This window comes from Oncorhynchus nerka, linkage group LG3 (assembly GCF_034236695.1).
Source record: "Oncorhynchus nerka isolate Pitt River linkage group LG3, Oner_Uvic_2.0, whole genome shotgun sequence".
In the NCBI taxonomy this organism is placed as follows: Eukaryota; Metazoa; Chordata; class Actinopteri; order Salmoniformes; family Salmonidae; genus Oncorhynchus; species Oncorhynchus nerka.
The window spans coordinates 25367916-25388277 of NC_088398.1; the positions used below are offsets into that span (position 1 = coordinate 25367916).

Sequence of the window (20362 nt, forward strand, 5' to 3'; positions counted from 1 at the left end):
AGGATGTTGGGTTATGGTTAATGTGGGGTGATTATTGATATTTTTGTCTTTAATCTTCACTGATTGAGACTGCAATGTCCTTCAAACACTACGGCTGTGTCATCCCCAAGGCTTACATGAAAGCTTCCGCATCAGTGTGTGTGTGTGCGTGCGATCCCACTACAACTGTTTTCTACTAAAATACATACTGCATATCTCCCGTTAATCACAGAGACACACTTCCTCCTAGTAAGGGTCAGTGTACTTTGTCTGTACCCCTAATGTAAAAACCTTGCTCATAATAAATTAACCCCTGATTATAAATTATCTTGTTTCTATAAACAAGTTTCCACATCGGTAAAAGCAGTGATCAAAGTGTCTATTACCCTGACTGACTTGTATACAGTGCATCTTATTTGCTGAGTAACATATGGGGCAGGAGAAAATGTTTGCTAATCCTGATCGCATTTGGTAAAAACAATGATGAAGTGTTGAAAGATGCATAGTACTGATTTACCATATGGACCAGAATGAGAACAAAAACAGTTGTCATCCCACTCAACTTTAAACTGAAGTAGTGTTTGATTGGTGTTTAAAACCAATAAACAATTAAATCCACAAAATGACTGGTGGTACGCACACAAAGGAATGAGACAACGTTTTTTTAATGCATTTCTTTCATGCTTATTATAGCAGGCAGGGGTAATTTTAGTGCTAAAATAAAGGCATAGAAAATGTAGCTATGGCATAGTAATCTATGACGATGATGACTGCAAATGGCACATATAAATGTATGTGTAAGTGTGCCATTTGCAGTCGTCATCATCATAGGTTAACTTTTTTCATTTTATTTCCCAAACAGCTTTATTGTGCACAGTGTACATAATTTACTGGTCAGTTTCAGAATATATTCAAAGTGGTCAAACTCATCGTCATACACTCTCTAGGTTACAATGAGTTATGACAGGGCATGCAACCTGGATTGAAATGTTACAAAAATGTAAATTTAACAAAACAAGAAGAGAAACTAAACAGGGCAGCCGAAAGTTGTGATCTGGTTAATGAACTCATCGATGCCCAGACAGGCTATTCTGTAGTCTCTGGACGTGCACTCTTGTTGTGAGGGCCAGTACTCTACCCATGTCTGTTCTCCTAGGACATACTTGTACTGCAACAGTCCATTTTCCTCCACTCTGTGCAGGTCTTCAGACTTCCCCATAATCATGTATGTTTTCCCCTGCTTTAGACCCAGAGCCTCTCTACAGTAAGATAGTCCCATGAAGTCACGATTCCTTCCCGCTATTACCTCATCAGTACCTGGCTTGACGACGTCATCGATCTTCATGGTGTATGTATCTGCGTGTGCCGTCAGTTTAGAGTCCACCACCGTAGCTTTGTAAACATAATCCAGTCCCGCGCCGCAGGCTTTGTCTATGCGGTTGACATCAGGCTCATCTTTCTTCTGCATACTGCAGCTCTCTTCAGCACACGTGCACACGTCTCCAAGACACAGTCTGCTCAGAGTTCCACCCTCCCTCTGTGGGTGGTAGAACTTGACACAGTGCTTTTGGTTGTAGTATTCGTATACAGAGATGGCAGCAGGCTGTAGAACTCCTACTTCCTGTACTCTGTGAATCTTAAAGGATATTCTGTCTGCTAACTTATGGGACACCTTGTCCAGATAGAGGATGAGAGATCCTCTTTCAGACAGAACTTTGTCCATCTCAAACTTCTCTATGTAGCGCTCCCTCCCCTTGGACAACCTTTTCAGATCACCTATGTCTACGATGAAGCCGGTCAGCAAGCCTATGTCCAGGATAGACATGGTCGCATCTCTCTCTGAGTTACGATACAACACCTCAACAGTGAGCATAAACGACTCCATGGCATCCTCGTGGCTTGTTTTGTCCATCTTAGTGAGGGTGACAGAGAGGTCAAAGCTTTCACAGTCACTGGCCTTCTCTTCTGGCAGGGCATAGTACAGTGTCACCACCGACAAGGTCGCCTCACCATTTCCTGAGGCTTTTACTGTCAAGTCCTTGTCTATGGAGTTGACCTTGTCTGTACGAGTGTGGAACTGGTTCTTGTTGTTGATGGACCACTTGGTGACTGATGCCCTGCCGGCCACCTCTAGGTTGATGTTCAAGTCAATGTCTTTCAGGTCCTTCACGTTGCTCCAATACTCAGCCACAGCCTGGAACACCATGATGGTGGACTGTGTGGATCCGTATCCCCCTCCCACTTTCTTCTGATTGTTAAGCCACCTGACTATTGGGCCGGCCTCTTCGAAGGCCTTCACCTTGACCAGGGCAAGCAGGGCATACGAAGTGGCCTCCAGCGTGTACTGGTGACCACCTGGGACTGGCCAGTGGTCCATCTGTGGAGAGGCGAACTTCAGTAGGGTCTCCTTTTTGAGTTTCCCTGCATTGGCCAGAGCATAGGAAGTCATAGCTACAGCATAGGGGTTCGTGAGGTGGGGAAGACGCTTCTCGAGGTACACTACTGCCTTATCCATACTGCCTGGTAGGCTGTTGACAGACTTCTCACACAGTGAGCTTGCTTCCTGCATGGCGATGAGAACAAAGGCTGTCATAGATGCATCACTGTCTGATCCCCTCACGTTACCCGTCATCTCTGAGTGGTAGACAGGAGCAAACTCATTGAAGATGCCATCTGGCTGTTGTGTGTTCAGGATCAGCCACTTGACAGCACTACATAGCACATTTTCCTGAACACTGATCAATGTACTGGACATGGCAAACACCTTGACTACATACGCTGTCAGCCAGGTGCTGCTCTTTGTGTGGATCCAGGCAGCGTAGGAGCCATCTTCTTTACGGTAGGCCAGCTCACGTTGGTAACCAATGGTGATGTAGTTGATGGCTGTGTTCCTTCTGTCCAGGCCAATATCCTCCCACTTTTTGGTGTTGTCCAAGTAGTGTGTAGCAATGACAGGCAGGGTCATGTAGATCATGTTCTGTTCCCCACATCCGACTGGCTGAACTATCAGATTGCCCAGAGAGTCTCCACTGATGGCCTGCTCCACCAGCACACTGGTCTGCTCTCCACCTGTCACACTGATCAGTGTGTCAGCATCAGAGTTTGGCACCTGGTTCCGGGGCACTCCACTGGGTATGTGTGCCGTCTGCTCACCACCATGTTTAACCGGGTTCAGGAGTACGTTGTTTTCCTTCTTGACCAGCACTCCCTCAGCCACAACGCGCAGGTCCCTCTTCACACCGTCATTGCTGCCAGAGTTTTTCACTGATGCCTTGACCTCAATGGAGTGCAGGCCCAGCTTCATAGGGATGATGACATAGGGAACAACCCGGGTGGACATGGCGTCCATGTTCACTTCCTGCCTGTACTTACCCTTCTTGCTTGCCGAGCTGCACACCTCGCCATTCTCCATCAGCTCAACACGCACAGTGATGGGGTCTTCGCTGTAGTTGTGGAGGATTGCTTTGACCTCCAGCTGTTCGTTGCGGACAGCTGAGTAGGGCAGCTTTAGGTCAATAAAGAAATCCTTTAGAACTATCATCTCAAACGGATCTGCCACACATATGCTATGAGTTTTAGACAGGCTGATGGCTGTTATCTGCCAGGTTGTGATGGAATCTTTCAGGAAGGTGTTCTTTGTTATAGATGTGGTCTCGCAGTGCTTATCTTGGGCGGTGCATTCAGGAAGATTGGTGTCTTCCCACATCCAGCTCTCAGGGAACTGACTACGAGACACAATGTCTTCAGACCGCATGAAAGCATCATCATCCTCCTCTTCACTTCGTGAGAGCAGCAGTGCATCCTGTTTGAATTCATCCTTTTTTGTGGCCATCTCATTGCAGCAGATGAGGAAGGCTTGGATGCAGACATCCCCATCTATGATGTACTGGGCCCGTCTGTCACAGGTGTACCCCATGGTGTTGTCCCTCATCCCGTCCACACAACACTCCTTGGCCAGACCATTGTACTTACTGGCCATAGTAGTGATGACGTCACTGATGGTCACTGCTCGTCTCCGCCTGGAACTAACAGGACAGCTGGGGTCTGTTCTGATCCCAGTCCCTTTAGCGGTGTTGGTCTCGAATACCAGACCAGCATCATAGAACACCCCCATATTGTCTGCTCCCCCTCCAGCTGTACATCCTGTATCATGCTTCTCTATGGTGTCCCAGATCTTGGTCTGTGTGAGACGGTGTTTGTTGTTGAGAACGTAGACTCCCTTGTCTACAGCCACCAGTCCTACTTTAGCTCCCGGGTCTCCAGTGATGGTCAGACTGAAAGCCTTACGAGGCTCATAGGATGCCTTGGGCCTGGTCGACGTCACTTTCAGCGAGCCCATGCAAGAGACCTTGACGTCAACCCAGACAGAGTCTGCCACCAGGTCATCTGTTCCCACATGGTAGTACGCTATGATGCGGAACGACGGAAGCATTTCCTTGGAGACGGGCACTGACAGTGTCACCAGCGCATTGCCCTGTCTTCTGAATCTGCCCACTTTCACCAGCTGACCTCTACTCAGGAACATGTATGTAAGGTCATGGTTTTGTATGGTGAGGGGTCCCAGGTTCAGATTGATCTTAATGGGGTCTCCTATTTTCAGCTCATTAGAGTCAACCCCAACATGGAGGAAGTTCCCGGTGGAAGTCCTGTAGGGGAGAGCCTTCATGGTGGCCTCCGCCTGTCTGGTTTGGAGGATACCCGGGACCTTGGTCTTCACGGTGATTGGCAGCTCTTTGGCCGATGCCATGGTGTTAAGTGTAACTTTGGCAAAGCCATTAGCCCTGGTCACCCCTTTAGCATTATCTGGAGCCACCTCAATCTCCACTCCATTGGCTGGAGAGTTGTCGGGATTCGTAATGTAAACCGAAACATCAAAGGGCATGCCAGGTTTGAAGTATTTGGGAGTTCTCTTGAAGAGGATGGTGTATGGCGAAGTGACGATCTGGATCCCTCTCTTCTCTGCCTCTACCATCTCACCCCCACCCTCTGTTAACACGCTGACTGATACAAAGATGGATTGTCTGACCAGATTATGGATGTTTTCGAAAGTCTGTGTGATGTGTTCCTTTTTCAGACAAGCCACTCCTTTACCTTCTCTGATCTCTACTCTCTGCAGAGAGGCGGGGAAGCTCTTTTTTTCATTCTCTGTTGTGATGACACCAAACACCACATAGCCTGTCCCTGTCACTTCCTTACCATATAGATACCTGGCATTGATGTCAACGGTCAAGTCTTTGTCGTCGATGTAGAAGAAGGCTTTACCTGGGGTCAGACTAACTTCGAAGCTGGGCAGAACATACTCCTTGACCTCAAAGTCAGAGGAGAAGGTCATCTGAGGAGTGCTCTGGAACCTCGTGACCACATGCCATGTCCCGAAACTGACGATCGCAGGGAGAATGAACTGTCCAGATTTGACTCCCTTATCTGGGTTGACGATCTCCCTGAAGATGGTGATGTTTTCAGGAGTCATGATCTCCACAGAGACTGCGATCTCTTTGTTCTCGGCAACTTCTTTGTCCACAAATATCTCCCTGGTCAGAGGCTCCAGGCCAGGAGTCATAGAGAACACTCTGTAGTAGACAGGGCTGCCCGGTGTGTAAATGGTCTTGTCAGTCTGGATGAAGATGTATCCAGACTGGAAGGAGACCAGGACAACCTTCTCCAGGAGGCGGTCAGGGAACTGGGCCTGCAGGACCACATACTGCTTCTGCTTGGGGTCATCCACAAAGTGGTCCCCCTCTGGGATGACCAGTTGTGTCATAGCCTGGAAGTTGTTTGCTTGATCCAGAACCACTGATTTAGAGACCAGCACTTTGCTCTGCGTAGGGTGGTTTTTCACCATGATCTTAACATTCAGGGGACCTCCTGTATGGTCTTGAGACTCCACAAAGATGTTCTCATTACTGCCCACACGAAGCAGGTTAGGAGCTGACAACACTTGTAGAGCAGCTCCATCAGATAAGGTAGGTAAGTAGAGGGCTACAACCAGAGCGGCCTGACACAGCAAGTTGCCGACCCACATCTCCACCACTGATTTTGGGTCTGTGATAGTGCCTTCACTCTCCAACCCTGACTTTTATTCTGTCTAGGGTTAGCACATTCTGTGGGAGGAGTTCCAGTGGTGACTCCCCCAGGGGGTGTGTTACTTCCCAGCAGTAGAGTTGGGAAACCAGCGGTCCTGATAATGCTAGTTGGAAAGTTCACTGTTAAGCAAAACAAACAGCACAAAATCTATCAGAGAGATATACAGGCTGGAAATGTACTGGACCTGTGGAACCTCTGTGATTTATGTTAAACCACTGAAACAAACAACTTAATAAAACAAAATTACAAAAAAAGTTATATTATTAATCAGCAAATGGACTTAGAAGTGCTATTATCAAATCCGAAGCTAACTAACTCCATTAGCTCAGATCTGGTCTCAAGACAAGTCAGCAGGTCATGTATGATACAGTCACTGTCGAAACAACAGAAACGCCACGAATGCCAAGGTGAGCTAAGTGCATCTCATAATGAGTGTCAACACAACATCAACACCCACATTACAATAGACAGCTCAGTGCATCTCATAATGAGTCAGTGTGAGTCAACACAATATCAACACCCACATTACAATAGACAGCTCAGAGCATCTCATAATGAGTCGGTGTGTGTCAACACAACATCAACACCCACATTACAATAGACAGCTCAGTGCATCTCATAATGAGTCAGTGTGAGTCAACACAATATCAACACCCACATTACAATAGACAGCTCAGAGCATCTCATAATGAGTCGGTGTGTGTCAACACAACATCAACACCCACATTACAATAGACAGCTCAGTGCATCTCATAATGAGTCAGTGTGAGTCAACACAATATCAACACCCACATTACAATAGACAGCTCAGAGCATCTCATAATGAGTCGGTGTCTGTCAACACAACATCAACACCCACATTACAATAGACAGCTCAGTGCATCTCATATTGAGTCAGTGTGAGTCAACACAATATCAACACCCACATTACAATAGACAGCTCAGAGCATCTCATAATGAGTCGGTGTGTGTCAACACAATATCAACACCCACATTACAATAGACAGCTCAGAGCATCTCATAATGAGTCGGTGTGTGTCAACACAACATCAACACCCACATTACAATAGACAGCTCAGTGCATCTCATAATGAGTCAGTGTGAGTCAACACAATATCAACACCCACATTACAATAGACAGCTCAGAGCATCTCATAATGAGTCGGTGTCTGTCAACACAACATCAACACCCACATTACAATAGACAGCTCAGTGCATCTCATATTGAGTCAGTGTGAGTCAACACAACATCAACACCCACATTACAATAGACAGCTCAGTGCATCTCATAATGAGTCGGTGTCTGTCAACACAACATCAACACCCACATTACAATAGACAGCTCAGTGCATCTCATAATGAGTCAGTGTGAGTCAACACCCACATTACAATAGACAGCTCAGTGCAACTCATAATGAGTCGGTGTCTGTCAACACAACATCAACACCCACATTACAATAGACAGATCAGAGCATCTCATAATGAGTCGGTGTGTGTCAACACAACATCAACACCCACATTACAATAGACAGCTCAGAGCATCTCATAATGAGTCGGTGTCTGTCAACACAACATCAACACCCACATTACAATAGACAGCTCAGAGCATCTCATAATGAGTCGGTGTGTGTCAACACAATATCAACACCCACATTACAATAGACAGCTCAGAGCATCTCATAATGAGTCGGTGTCTGTCAACACAACATCAACACCCACATTACAATAGACAGCTCAGAGCATCTCATAATGAGTCGGTGTCTGTCAACACAACATCAACACCCACATTACAATAGACAGCTCAGTGCATCTCATATTGAGTCAGTGTGAGTCAACACAATATCAACACCCACATTACAATAGACAGCTCAGAGCATCTCATAATGAGTCGGTGTGTGTCAACACAACATCAACACCCACATTACAATAGACAGCTCAGTGCATCTCATAATGAGTCGGTGTGAGTCAACACAACATCAACACCCACATTACAATAGACAGCTCAGTGCATCTCATAATGAGTCAGTGTGAGTCAACACCCACATTACAATAGACAGCTCAGTGCATCTCATATTGAGTCAGTGTGAGTCAACACAATATCAACACCCACATTACAATAGACAGCTCAGAGCATCTCATAATGAGTCGGTGTGTGTCAACACAACATCAACACCCCCATTACAATAGACAGCTCAGAGCATCTCATAATGAGTCAGTGTGAGTCAACACAACATCAACACCCACATTACAATAGACAGCTCAGTGCATCTCATAATGAGTCAGTGTGAGTCAACACAACATCAACACCCACATTACAATAGACAGCTCAGTGCAACTCATAATGAGTCGGTGTCTGTCAACACAACATCAACACCCACATTACAATAGACAGCTCAGTGCATCTCATAATGAGTCAGTGTGAGTCAGCACAACATCAACACCCCCATTACAATAGACAGCTCAGTGCATCTCATAATGAGTCGGTGTCTGTCAACACAACATCAACACCCACATTACAATAGACAGCTCAGTGCATCTCATAATGAGTCAGTGTGAGTCAACACAACATCAACACCCACATTACAATAGACAGCTCAGTGCATCTCATAATGAGTCAGTGTGAGTCAACACAACATCAACACCCACATTACAATAGACAGCTCAGTGCATCTCATAATGAGTCGGTGTGTGTCAACACAACATCAACACCCACATTACAATAGACAGCTCAGTGCATCTCATAATGAGTAAGTGTGAGTCAACACCCACATTACAATAGACAGCTCAGTGCATCTCATAATGAGTCAGTGTGAGTCAACACAACATCAACACCCACATTACAATAGACAGCTCAGTGCATCTCATAATGAGTCAGTGTGAGTCAACACAACATCAACACCCACATTACAATAGACAGCTCAGTGCATCTCATAATGAGTCGGTGTGTGTCAACACAACATCAACACCCACATTACAATAGACAGCTCAGTGCATCTCATAATGAGTAAGTGTGAGTCAACACCCACATTACAATAGACAGCTCAGTGCATCTCATAATGAGTCAGTGTGAGTCAACACAACATCAACACCCACATTACAATAGACAGCTCAGTGCATCTCATAATGAGTCAGTGTGATTTAACACAACATCAACACCCACATTACAATAGACAGCTCAGTGCATCTCATAATGAGTCGGTGTGAGTCAACACAACATCAACACCCACATTACAATAGACAGCTCAGTGCATCTCATAATGAGTCAGTGTGAGTCAACACCCACATTACAATAGACAGCTCAGTGCATCTCATAATGAGTCAGTGTGAGTCAACACAACATCAACACCCACATTACAATAGACAGCTCAGTGCATCTCATAATGAGTCGGTGTGTGTCAACACAACATCAACACCCACATTACAATAGACAGCTCAGTGCATCTCATAATGAGTAAGTGTGAGTCAACACCCACATTACAATAGACAGCTCAGTGCATCTCATAATGAGTCAGTGTGAGTCAACACAATATCAACACCCACATTACAATAGACAGCTCAGTGCATCTCATAATGAGTCAGTGTGAGTCAACACAATATCAACACCCCCATTACAAATGACAGCTCAGTGTATCTCATAATGAGTAAGTGTGAGTCAACACAATATCAACACCCCCATTACAATAGACAGCTCAGTGCATCTCATAATGAGTAAGTGTGAGTCAACACAATATCAACACCCCCATTACAATAGACAGCTCAGTGCATCTCATAATGAGTCAGTGTGAGTCAACACAACATCAACACCCACATTACAATAGACAGCTCAGTGCAACTCATAATGAGTCAGTGTGAGTCAACACAATATCAACACCCCCATTACAATAGACAGCTCAGTGCATCTCACTGTGCGCACACACACGCACACACACACACACACACACCCTCAGTCAGTCAGTAGTATATTGCAATCAACTAACGCTGAACAAATAGCTGAAAACAAGCTGAAATAATGTACCTATTTACTGATCACCAACTGTCCCTTATTACCAAACTGCCATGTTTACCCCATTATCTGCACAGTCAAGTGCTTGCATAATTTTGTAAGGCCTACATAGCACAAGACCTATTGATAAACATCCACCTGGAAAACTTGGGAATTTTGGAGAAATTACCCCAAAAAATGGCAACCTTAGGTAGATCCTATATTTGGGTCAGCCTGTCTTTGTTAACAGGCCAAACTGAGATACCTATTCCTGTCAATGACGAAATGAACCGTAACCACACACACTGTGTCAACGTCACCTTTTCACCCCTGGGACTAGCAGGGTTTTGTCTAATGTAATAATTAAGCAGTCCTGTACAGGGACCATTCGATCGTGATAAGGACAGGAATGGGGTGGGCGGGTGGATTATATGGCAAAGTCTGATGTGTGGGGGTTACTCACCAAGGCTACTATAATTAACTACCGTGCCTTCAGAAAGTATACATACCCCTTGACTTATTCCATATTTTGTTGCGTTACAGCCTAAATGAAAAAAATACAATTCTCACCCATCTAAACACAATACCCCATAATGACATGGTGAAAACATTTTTGCAAATAGATGGGCTGTTAGTAGCCTGAAACTCATTGTTTCACGAAGCATACCCGTTTAAATGTCAGTCTATTTTAGTTGGACTCCATGTTTGCCAAAGTTACAGCCTTCAGAAGGTCTGTTTCAAATCAAGAACCAAAAACATGAAGGGCTTATGTAAGCCACAGTTCTATCTTGAGGTGATCTCTCGTTAACCTCTAAAAGTCTAAGCCGTTGGGGGGGCCTTTACTACTAAAACTCATAGAAACGAATTGGATAACACATTTATAAATGGCAAAAAAGACAGTAAAACATTGTATCATAAGGAATAAGGTTTTGAAGTGTCTGTCTCTATGGAAAGATGAGACTCTCACGAACAAGACGGTGGTCTCTGTTTTGCTCTGCGACAAGTATCACGGGACTCGTCTGAAGGTGACCGGTACCAGTTTAAAAAATGTATGGAAGTATAGAGATGGTTCTGTGCAGACCCAAAAAATGGGGTTAAATATGTATTAAAAAAAAGCTTTCTTAGATAGCTTTTACATTTTAGGACCCCTTTAGATATAATTTATTTTTTAAATGAATTATTTGATAAAATATTGAATTGGACCTTTACTACTATAGCCCATTTCTTAAAACTCTAGGAGATACGTATTCAACCCCTTTTATTGGGTAGGCACAAATCTACCTCCATACTTTTTAAACTGGTACCGCAAAAATTCATTGTGTTCATGAGAGTCTCATCTTTTCAGAGAGTGATCATATTAGTTTGTAGGCCAAACTGTTTAGACACTACAGACATTTTGTGAGGAAAAAAAACAATTTTGGGGGTGTCTCAGGGTCTGACAAACACCACTGCACCTTGGCCATCTTCCACCGCAGATGGGTTAGGCCGCCATAGGATTGAGACGCATTCGATGCAGATATCTCTAGTATAAACTGACAGATTTTGATTTTGATTTCTTTATTATGTTGGGTTCATTAATTGATGCTTGGTTTCATTAGTAGACTCAGATGCATTATGTAAGTTAATATGTGACCAAATCCACATAGAAGTGTGAGTTATAGATCTGTCATTCTCATTGAAAGCAATTCTAAGAAGCAGTAGATCTGTTCAATGTGCGCTATTTTTATGCTTCCCGTGCTTAAGTTTTGTTTCTTACTTTTGGTTTTGAACACCAGCTTAAAACAGCTGGAAATACAACATGTTTGGTTATGGAAAATATATTTAGATGGTGCAATGATTCTCTACGCTATCCTTGCTTGTTTTGTCACAAACTCAATTCTATTAGAATTTTAGCAACCAGCAAATGGAGGAGCGATTTCTGCATAGTGCATCTTTAAACCATCAATAGGTGTTAAGATCAACAACACAGATATTCTCTATTGCTTCCAAAATGTCCTACTCCCTTAACCCTCTTGAGTCAATTTCTGTGGCCCTGTGGAAAACTAAATGGCATAATAAAACAATCCCAATCAAAATCCGTCTGTTAAAGCTAGAGATATCTGTGGTGGAAGGTGGCCGAGCTACAGTACAGCGGTATTTGTCAGTCCATGAGCCAATACAAATCATATTCCTCCTCTTTTAGCCCAGGTAAATACTGATAGTATTTTCTTATTATCTGCTAAGTCATTACAGTTATAACTGGCTATACTACTTCACCATTTACCATAATGAGATACAAGTTTCCACTCTATTTATCAAATTGTAAGTTTAGAAACGTACCATTAAAAAGTACCACAATGATTGTCCATTTAGCTGTGTCATGTTATTTGCACTGCTGCTGAGTAAACCTCCAATTGGTCTCCACTATTCCGCCTGCTAAAACCTCCCCCCATCCCAAGTTGGATTGTCGTTCCAGTGACTGGCAGATCACCCCTGTCCACCAGTATCCTAGGGCCTTTAAAAAGAGAACACAGTGCCACCCACAGAACAGAAGCTGTCCGAGTGGCTGTTCTCAGACGATCCCGCAGGTGAAGAAGCTGGATGTGGGGGTCCTAGGCTGGCATGGTTACACATGGTCTGCGTTTGTGAGGACAGTTGGGCATACTGCTATATTCTCTAAAACAACATTGGAGGCGGCTTATGGTAGAGAAATGAATATTAAATGGTCTGGCAACAGCTCTGGTGGACATTCCTGCAGTCAGCATACAGATTGCACACTCCCTCAAAACTTAAGACATCTGTGGTATTGTGTTGTGTGACAAAACTGCACATTTTAGAGTGGCCTTTTATTGTCCCCAGCACAAGGTGCACCTGTGTAATGATCATGCTGTTCAATCAGCATGCTTTTTTAATCAGCTTCTTGATATGCAGCACCTGTCAGGTGGATGGATTATCTAGCCAAAGGAAAAATGTTCACTCACAGGGATGTAAACAAATTTATGCACAACAATTGAGAGAAACAAGCTTTTGTGCGTATGAAACATTACTGGGATCTTTTATTTCAGCTCATGAAACATGGGACCAACACTTTACATGTTGCGTATATATTTGTGTTCAGTGTATAATGAAAAATAATGCATATCTTAATTTATTTCCACATTTAATGAGTAATATGTGTAAATATATAGGCAGTTCATGCAAAGGATTGTTACCTATAACCAGGATTGGCATTACAAAATGTACATTATTTATTATTATTTTGGAAAAAACTATTATTGTGATTCATCCTCTATTGTCCCTAACATAATTACCCCATAGCAACAGATGTGGAATACACACACACACACACACACACACACACACACACACACACACACACACACACACACACACACACACACACACACACACACACACACACACACACCCTTCCCCCACAAACGTCCACAAGATCCAACTCAAGAGAAGACTTAATGTACAGTTGTAGCTGTTTGAGAAGGCATGTGGGTTTGTTGTTGCAAGCAAGTTTGTCATTTTCTTTTAGTAGCATTTTAAAGGGTAGGGAGCATAAACATAACTACATGTAAAATAGTGCCTTGCAAAAGTATTCACCCCCCTTGGCGTTTTTCCTATTTTGTTGCAATACAACCTGTAATTTAAATGGATTTGTATTTGAATGTCATGTAATGGACATACACAAAATAGTCCAAATTGGTGAAGTGAAATGAAAAAAAAACTACCTGTTTCAAATGAATAAAAATCAAAAAAATAAATGTAAAAGTGGTGCGTGCATATGCATTCACCCCCTTTGCTATGAAGCCCCTAAATAAGATCTGGTGCAACAAATTACCTTCAGAAGTCACATCATTCATTAAATAAAGTCCACCTGTGTGCAATCTAAGTGTCACATAATCTCAGTATATATTCACCGGTTCTGAAAGGCCCTAGAGTCTGCAACACCACTAAGCAAGGGGCACCACCAAGCAAGTGGCACCCTGAAGACCAAGGAGCTCTCCAAACAGGTCAGGGTCAAAGTTGTGGAGAAGTACAGATCAGGCTTGGGTTCTAAAAAAATATATCAGAAACTTTGGACATCCCACGGAGCACCATTAAATCCATTATTAAAAAATGGAAAGAATATGGCACCACAACAAACCTGCCAAGAGGGGGCCTTCCACCAAAACTCACAGACCAGGCAAGGAGGGTATTAATCAGAGAGGCAACAAAGAGACAAAAGATAACCCTGAAGGAGCTGCAAAGCTCCACAGCGGAGATTGGAGTATCTGTCCATAGGGACCACTTTAAGCCATACACTCCACAGAGCTGGGCTTTACGGAAGAGTGACTAGAAAAAAAGCCATTGCTTAAAGAAAAAAAAAGCAAATATGTTTGGTATTGAACAAAAGGCATATGGGAGACTCCCCAAACTTATGGAAGAAGATTCTCTGGTCAGATGAGACTAAAATTGAGCTTTTTGGCCATCAAGGAAAACGCTATGTCTGGCGCAAACCCAACACCTCTCATCACTCTGAGAACACCACAGTGAAGCATGGTGGTGGCAGCATCATGCTGTGGGGATGTTTTTCATCGGCAGGGACTGGGAAACTGGTCAGAATTTAAGGAAAAATGGATGGCGCTAAATACAGGGAAATTCTTGAGGGAATCCTGCTTCAGACTTCCAGAGATTTGAGACTTGGACAGAGGTTGACCTTCCAGCAGAACAATGACCATAAGCATACTGCTAAAGCCACACTCGAGTGGTTTAAGGGGAAACATTTAAATGTATTGGAATGACCTAGTCAAAGCCCAGACCTCAATCCAATTGAGAATATGTGGTATGACCTAAAGATTGCTGTACACTAGCAGGAACTCATCCAACTTGAAGGAGCTGGAGCAGTTTTGCCTTGAAGAATGGGCAAAAATCCCAGTGGCTAGATGTGCCAAGCTTATGGAGACATACCCCAAGAGACTTGCAGCTGTAATTGCTGCAACAGGTGGCTCTACAAAGAATTGACTTTTGGGGGGTGAATGGTTATGCACACTCAAGTTTTATTTCTTGTTCGTTTCACAATAAAAAATATTTTGCATCTTCAAAGTGGTAGGCATGTTGTGTAAATCAAATGAAATACCCCCCCAAAAATCTATTTGAATTCCAGTTTGTAAGGCAACAAAATAGGAAAAATGTCAAGGGGGGGTGAATACTTTCGCATGGCACTGTATGGATGGGCCCAAAGTAGGGCCCAAAGCCTGCTATCGTTAGCCCTACTAGATTGCTAACGTTAGACCTACCAGCCTGCTAACATTAGCACTAAGTTAGTCGGCCAGTTAGTCGGCCAGTTGCTATCAACAACAAGCTTAAAGTAAACCAACGTTTTGGAAACACATACCGCCATCTAACCAGAGAACTAATCTAGCACAGGCAGGAACCCACATAACACAACAAAAAAAGCCAGCAGATATAAAGTAGAGAGAGCGGAGACTGAGCGATTGACGGCTGAGTTAGCTACCACTGTCAAAAAAGAGCCATGGAGAGGCCTTCAGACGGAGAAGCCGTTTCACCGGTCAGGGAGAGTCAGTGAAACAGTTCACTTGTGTCAACACTTGGTTTGGAATGTTATTAAATGCTTGCATGGCTAGTAGCTAACGCCAGCTGAAACAAATGCACCCTAACTTTTAAGAAATGCAGCGCTAACATACAGCTGAGTGTTAAATTCTGTTAAATTCTGCCTTTTCATTGCAATGGGACCAAAGTAGCCTTCTATCTAGGTCAATGACGAGAAGAACAACAAACACACACGCTATGCCACCATCACCTTTTCACCTCTGGCACTGTCTACTGTAATCATTAAACCATCCTGGACAGGGACCATAGGACAGGGACAGGGACAGATTATGGCGTTTAAAAGATTATCGAAAAACCTCCTCTGTAACTACTGGTATCGCTACATCACATCTTTAACTGTTTATATCACCCACTGACTTTGGAAAATTGTTCATTGCAAAGAGTCATCCTAGGTTTAATGTAATTCCTGTTTCAAAATTTAAAAAATCTAATGTTATTGGTCACATACACGTGCTTAGCAGATGTTGTTGCGGGTGTAGCGAAATGCTTGTGCTTCTAGCTCAGACAGTGCAACTGAAATGGTCCACCCACACAGACAGCATGGTGAAGAAGGCGCAACAGCCGCCCACAACCGTAAAGCTCTCCAGAGGGTAGTGAGGTCTGCACAACGCATCACCGGGGGTAAACTACCTGCTCTCCAGGACACCTACACCACCCGATGTCACAGGAAGGCCAAAAAGATCACCAAGGACAACAACCACTCGAGTAACTGCCTGTTCACCCTGCTATCATCCAGAAGGCGAGGTCAGTACAGGTGCATCAAAGCTGGGACTGCGAGACTGAAGAACAGCTTCTATCTCAAGGCCATCAGACTGTTAAACAGCCATCACTAACATTGAGTGGCTGCTGCCAACGTACTGACTCAAAATCTCTAGCCACTTAAATAATTCTAAATTGTATGTAATAAGTGTATCATGAGTCACTTTAAACAATGCCACTTTATATAATGTTTACATACCCTACATTAGTCATCTCATATGTATATACTGTACTCTATACCATCTACTGCATCTTGCCTATGCCGTCCGGCCATCGCTCATCCATATATTTATATGTACATATTCTTAATCATTCCTTTACACTTGTGTGTATAAGGTAGTTGTTGTGAAATTGTTAGATTACTTGTTAGATATTACTGCACAGTTGGAACTAGAAGCACAAGCATTTCGCTACACTCGCATTAACATCTGCTAACCATGTGTTTGTGACCAATAAATTTGATTGATTTGATTTGATTTGACACGCCACATTTCTTCAGCCTCCTTTCTGTGTGAGTGGACCATTTCAGTTTGTCAGTGATGTGTACGCCAAGGAACTTGAAGCTTTGCATCTTCTACACTGCGGTCCCTTCGATGTGGATAGGTGGGTGCGCCCTCTGCTGTTTCCTGAAGTCAACAATCATCTCCTTTGTTTTCTTGATGTTGAGTGAGAGGTTATTTTCCTGGTACCAGTCTCCCAGAGCCCTCATCTCCTCCCTGTAGGCTGTCTCATCATTGTTGGTAATCAAGCCTACTACTGTTGTGTCATCTGCAAACTTGATGATTGAGCTGGAGGTGTGCTTGGCCACGCAGCCACACCCTTGTGGGACGCCAGTGTTGAGGATCAGCGAAGTAGAAGTGTTGTTTCCTACCATCACCACCTTGGGGCAGGCCGTCAGGAAGTCCAGGACCCAGTTGCACAGGGTGGGGTTCAGTCCCAGGGCTTACATTTTAATGATGAGCTTGGAGGTTACTATGGTGTTGAATGCTGAACTATAGTTAATGAACAGCATTCTTACATATGTATTCCTCTTGTCTAGATGGGATAGGGCAGTGTGAAGTGTGATGGCGATTGCATCATATGTGGGCAGTAAGCAAATTGAAGTGGGTCTAGGGTGACAGGTAAGGTAGAAGTGATATGATCCTTGACTAGTCTCTCAAAGCATTTCATGAGTGCTACGGGGCAATAGTAATTTAGTTCAGTTATCTTTGTTTTCTTGGGTACAGGAACAGTGGTGTCCATCTTGAAGCATGTGGGGACAGCAGACTGGGATAGGGAGAGATTGAATATGTCCGTAAACACACCAGCCAGCTGTTCTGAGCATGCTCTGAGGAAGCAGCTAGGAATGCCATCTGGGTTGGCAGCCTTGCGAGGGTTAACACGCTTAAATGTCTTACTCGCATCGGCCAAGGAGAAGGAGAGCCCACAGTCCTTGGTAGAGGGCCGCGTCGGTGGCACTGTGTTATCCTCAAAGCGTGCAAAGAAAGTGTTTAGCTTGTCTGGAAGCAAGACGTCGGTGTCTGCGACGTGGCTGGTTTTCTCTTTGTTGTCTGTGATTGTCGGTAGACCCTGCCACAAACGTTTAGTGTCTGAGCCGTTGAATTGCGACTCCACTTTGTCTCTATACAGACGCCTGTTTGATTGCCTTGCTGAGGGAATAACTACACTGTTTGTATTCTGCCATATTCCCAGTCACCTTGCATGGTTAAATGCTGTGGTTCGCACTTTCTGTTTTGCGCGAATGCTACCATCTATCCACGGTTTCCTGTACCTATACACTTCCTGATAAACTCAGTCACCAAATCAGTGTATTTGTCTGTTCGTCCATTCAGTTGAATGTTTCATTGGGTGTTGTTGTCCAATGTGGATGCATTTCCATAGGAATACATTTCCATAAAAACAGAAACAAAAGAGGGACATTCAGGGTAAAAAATCAGAAAGACTCCTCCCCCGGCCTGTAATTTTCTCCACCGGTCCATGGAAAAGTCTTTCTCCCCTCTCTCTCCTTCATAATTTACGGTCTGCACCGTCTCCCAAAGGGAAGTGAGACACAGATGGTTCTAGCTCTTAAAAATGGATAGTGCCCCTTGCATTCTCTCTCTCTCTCTCTCTCTCTCTCTCTCTCTCTCTCTCTGTCTCCCTCCCTCCCTCTCTTTCTCTCTCTCTGACGTGTGATTGGAAAGGGAGTCATCTCACCAAAGAGACATGGGCTGGCTGTCTGCTGGTCTGGGAATTTGGTGTGACATGGCCGTCCTTACATATGGCCTTCGTACAGAAAAATATTTATTGTCACTGACTGCCACATTGTCCTTCTTTGGCCAAATCTGATTCTGAGAGAAAATGTATTATTACATAAGCAACATTTGCACATGATTGGACATGAAAGTGTCTCTAGATTGCAGACCGGTCGATTTCTTTCAATTAATTAATTTGCATTTGATCTTCTTAATACCATTTTAAGAGGTTATTAAGAGTGAATGGGATTAGTGTGGCAGAAATGTGCAGTGAGAACTCTCACAAGCATATAGTATATCATGTTTCATATCAGTAACCAGAGTGTTATATTGCACAACCTCAATGAGCTGCACTACTGTATCTGATTCTGGGGCATCCGGCTTCACAGATTGGCCTCTCTAATTTGCCTCTCTGATTGGCCTTTCTGATTGGCCTCTGATGCAACATCCATTTTTGGTAACGCTACATGGCTACAACATAACTGGAAAAATATACAGTGCATGTTTCTATTGCAGATTAGAATTTAGTTGTTGGATTTTAAATGATAAATGTATGGACACTTTATGGCTTTCATCTTCTCCTGTATCTTAATTTGCTTTGCCAACTGGAATAAATGACTGGCAGATACGCTGTATGTCTGCAGCAGGTCAGGGTAATAATACTATAAGTAGTATGAGTTTGAATTTAGAATTAACCTCACTCCTTTAAAGTAAAAAATACAGTGTTCCCTCACATTTATGTCACGGGTGTCGTATAAAGTGGATCAAAGTGCAGCGTGGTGGGTACATATTCCTTTTATTTATAGAAAATGTAGCCAGCAAACCAAGGACGGCCGTGACGCTAAACTTTGGCTATAATGCCTCTACCCACACTGAAAGGAGGGGAAAAAGGGCTACCTAAGTATGATTCCCAATCAGAGACAACGATAGACAGCTGTCCCTGATTGAGAACCATACCAGGCCAAAACATAGAAATAAAGAAACATTGAAAACAAAACATAGAATGCCCACCCAAATCACACCCTGACCAAACCAAAATAGAGACATAAAACGTCTCTCTCAGGTCAGCGCGTGACAATTGAACCCAAATGGACTTAAAATGTAGCAAACTCTAACATTACCGTATATGAACACATCCCACATCCCCTAGACACAGTGCAGAGTGGAATTTTCACATGCAAACACACATGGTGTCTTATGCTGGTTCCCCCCAGTTCTCCCATCTATCTCTCATTAGGGTCCAGCTGCTGAGTGTCCTTATCAGGTAAACCTTTGGCACTAAACGTCTAAACACTGGTTGCGGTTTGAATGGAGTGCATTCGTTCACTCCATCTCATAGATTTAAATGCATGCGATTGGTGTAGGAAATATGGTGGAAACTCCCTCTAACCCATGCTCAGATCATTCCAATGCTTTTAAATCTATGAGGTGGAGTCCAAATCCAATGGTAGAGAATTGAACCACCAAAGTGCCTCAGATAACCTCATGGCAACCTAGTAAAGCTTGTCAATGAATCCCATCCATATCTAGACAGTACCCCTTGGTCCATTTTACTCCCCCAAGTTGGAGGGCCCCACTTAATTAAAAATAAACAATTTCAGGGCAGGCTGTACACTCCCAGAGGTGGCGAGTCCTGGGGACAGAAGTCAAGTTTCCCCACAGGGCTAAGAACTGAAGGTGTTCTTCTTTCGGATACACTAGTAAGTATACACTGGGAAAAGTA

At 43.8% G+C, this 20362-nt stretch overlaps 1 protein-coding gene across 1 annotated transcript; it reads right to left on the reverse strand.

Moving 5' to 3' along the window:
- Positions 1-627: 627 nt before the first annotated feature.
- On the reverse strand, positions 628-6020 carry LOC115105510 (complement C3-like). Its single transcript, XM_029627639.2, has one exon. The coding sequence runs from the start codon at positions 5999-6001 to the stop codon at positions 1007-1009; it is 4995 nt and encodes a 1664-aa protein (XP_029483499.2). The 5' UTR covers positions 6002-6020; the 3' UTR covers positions 628-1006.
- Between the last annotated feature and the right edge of the window lie 14342 nt (positions 6021-20362).

Bases quoted from the DNA above. Each gene is read 5' to 3' on its own strand.
- LOC115105510 (XM_029627639.2), bottom strand. From the start codon at position 6,001: ATGTGGGTCGGCAACTTGCTGTGTCAGGCCGCTCTGGTTGTAGCCCTC.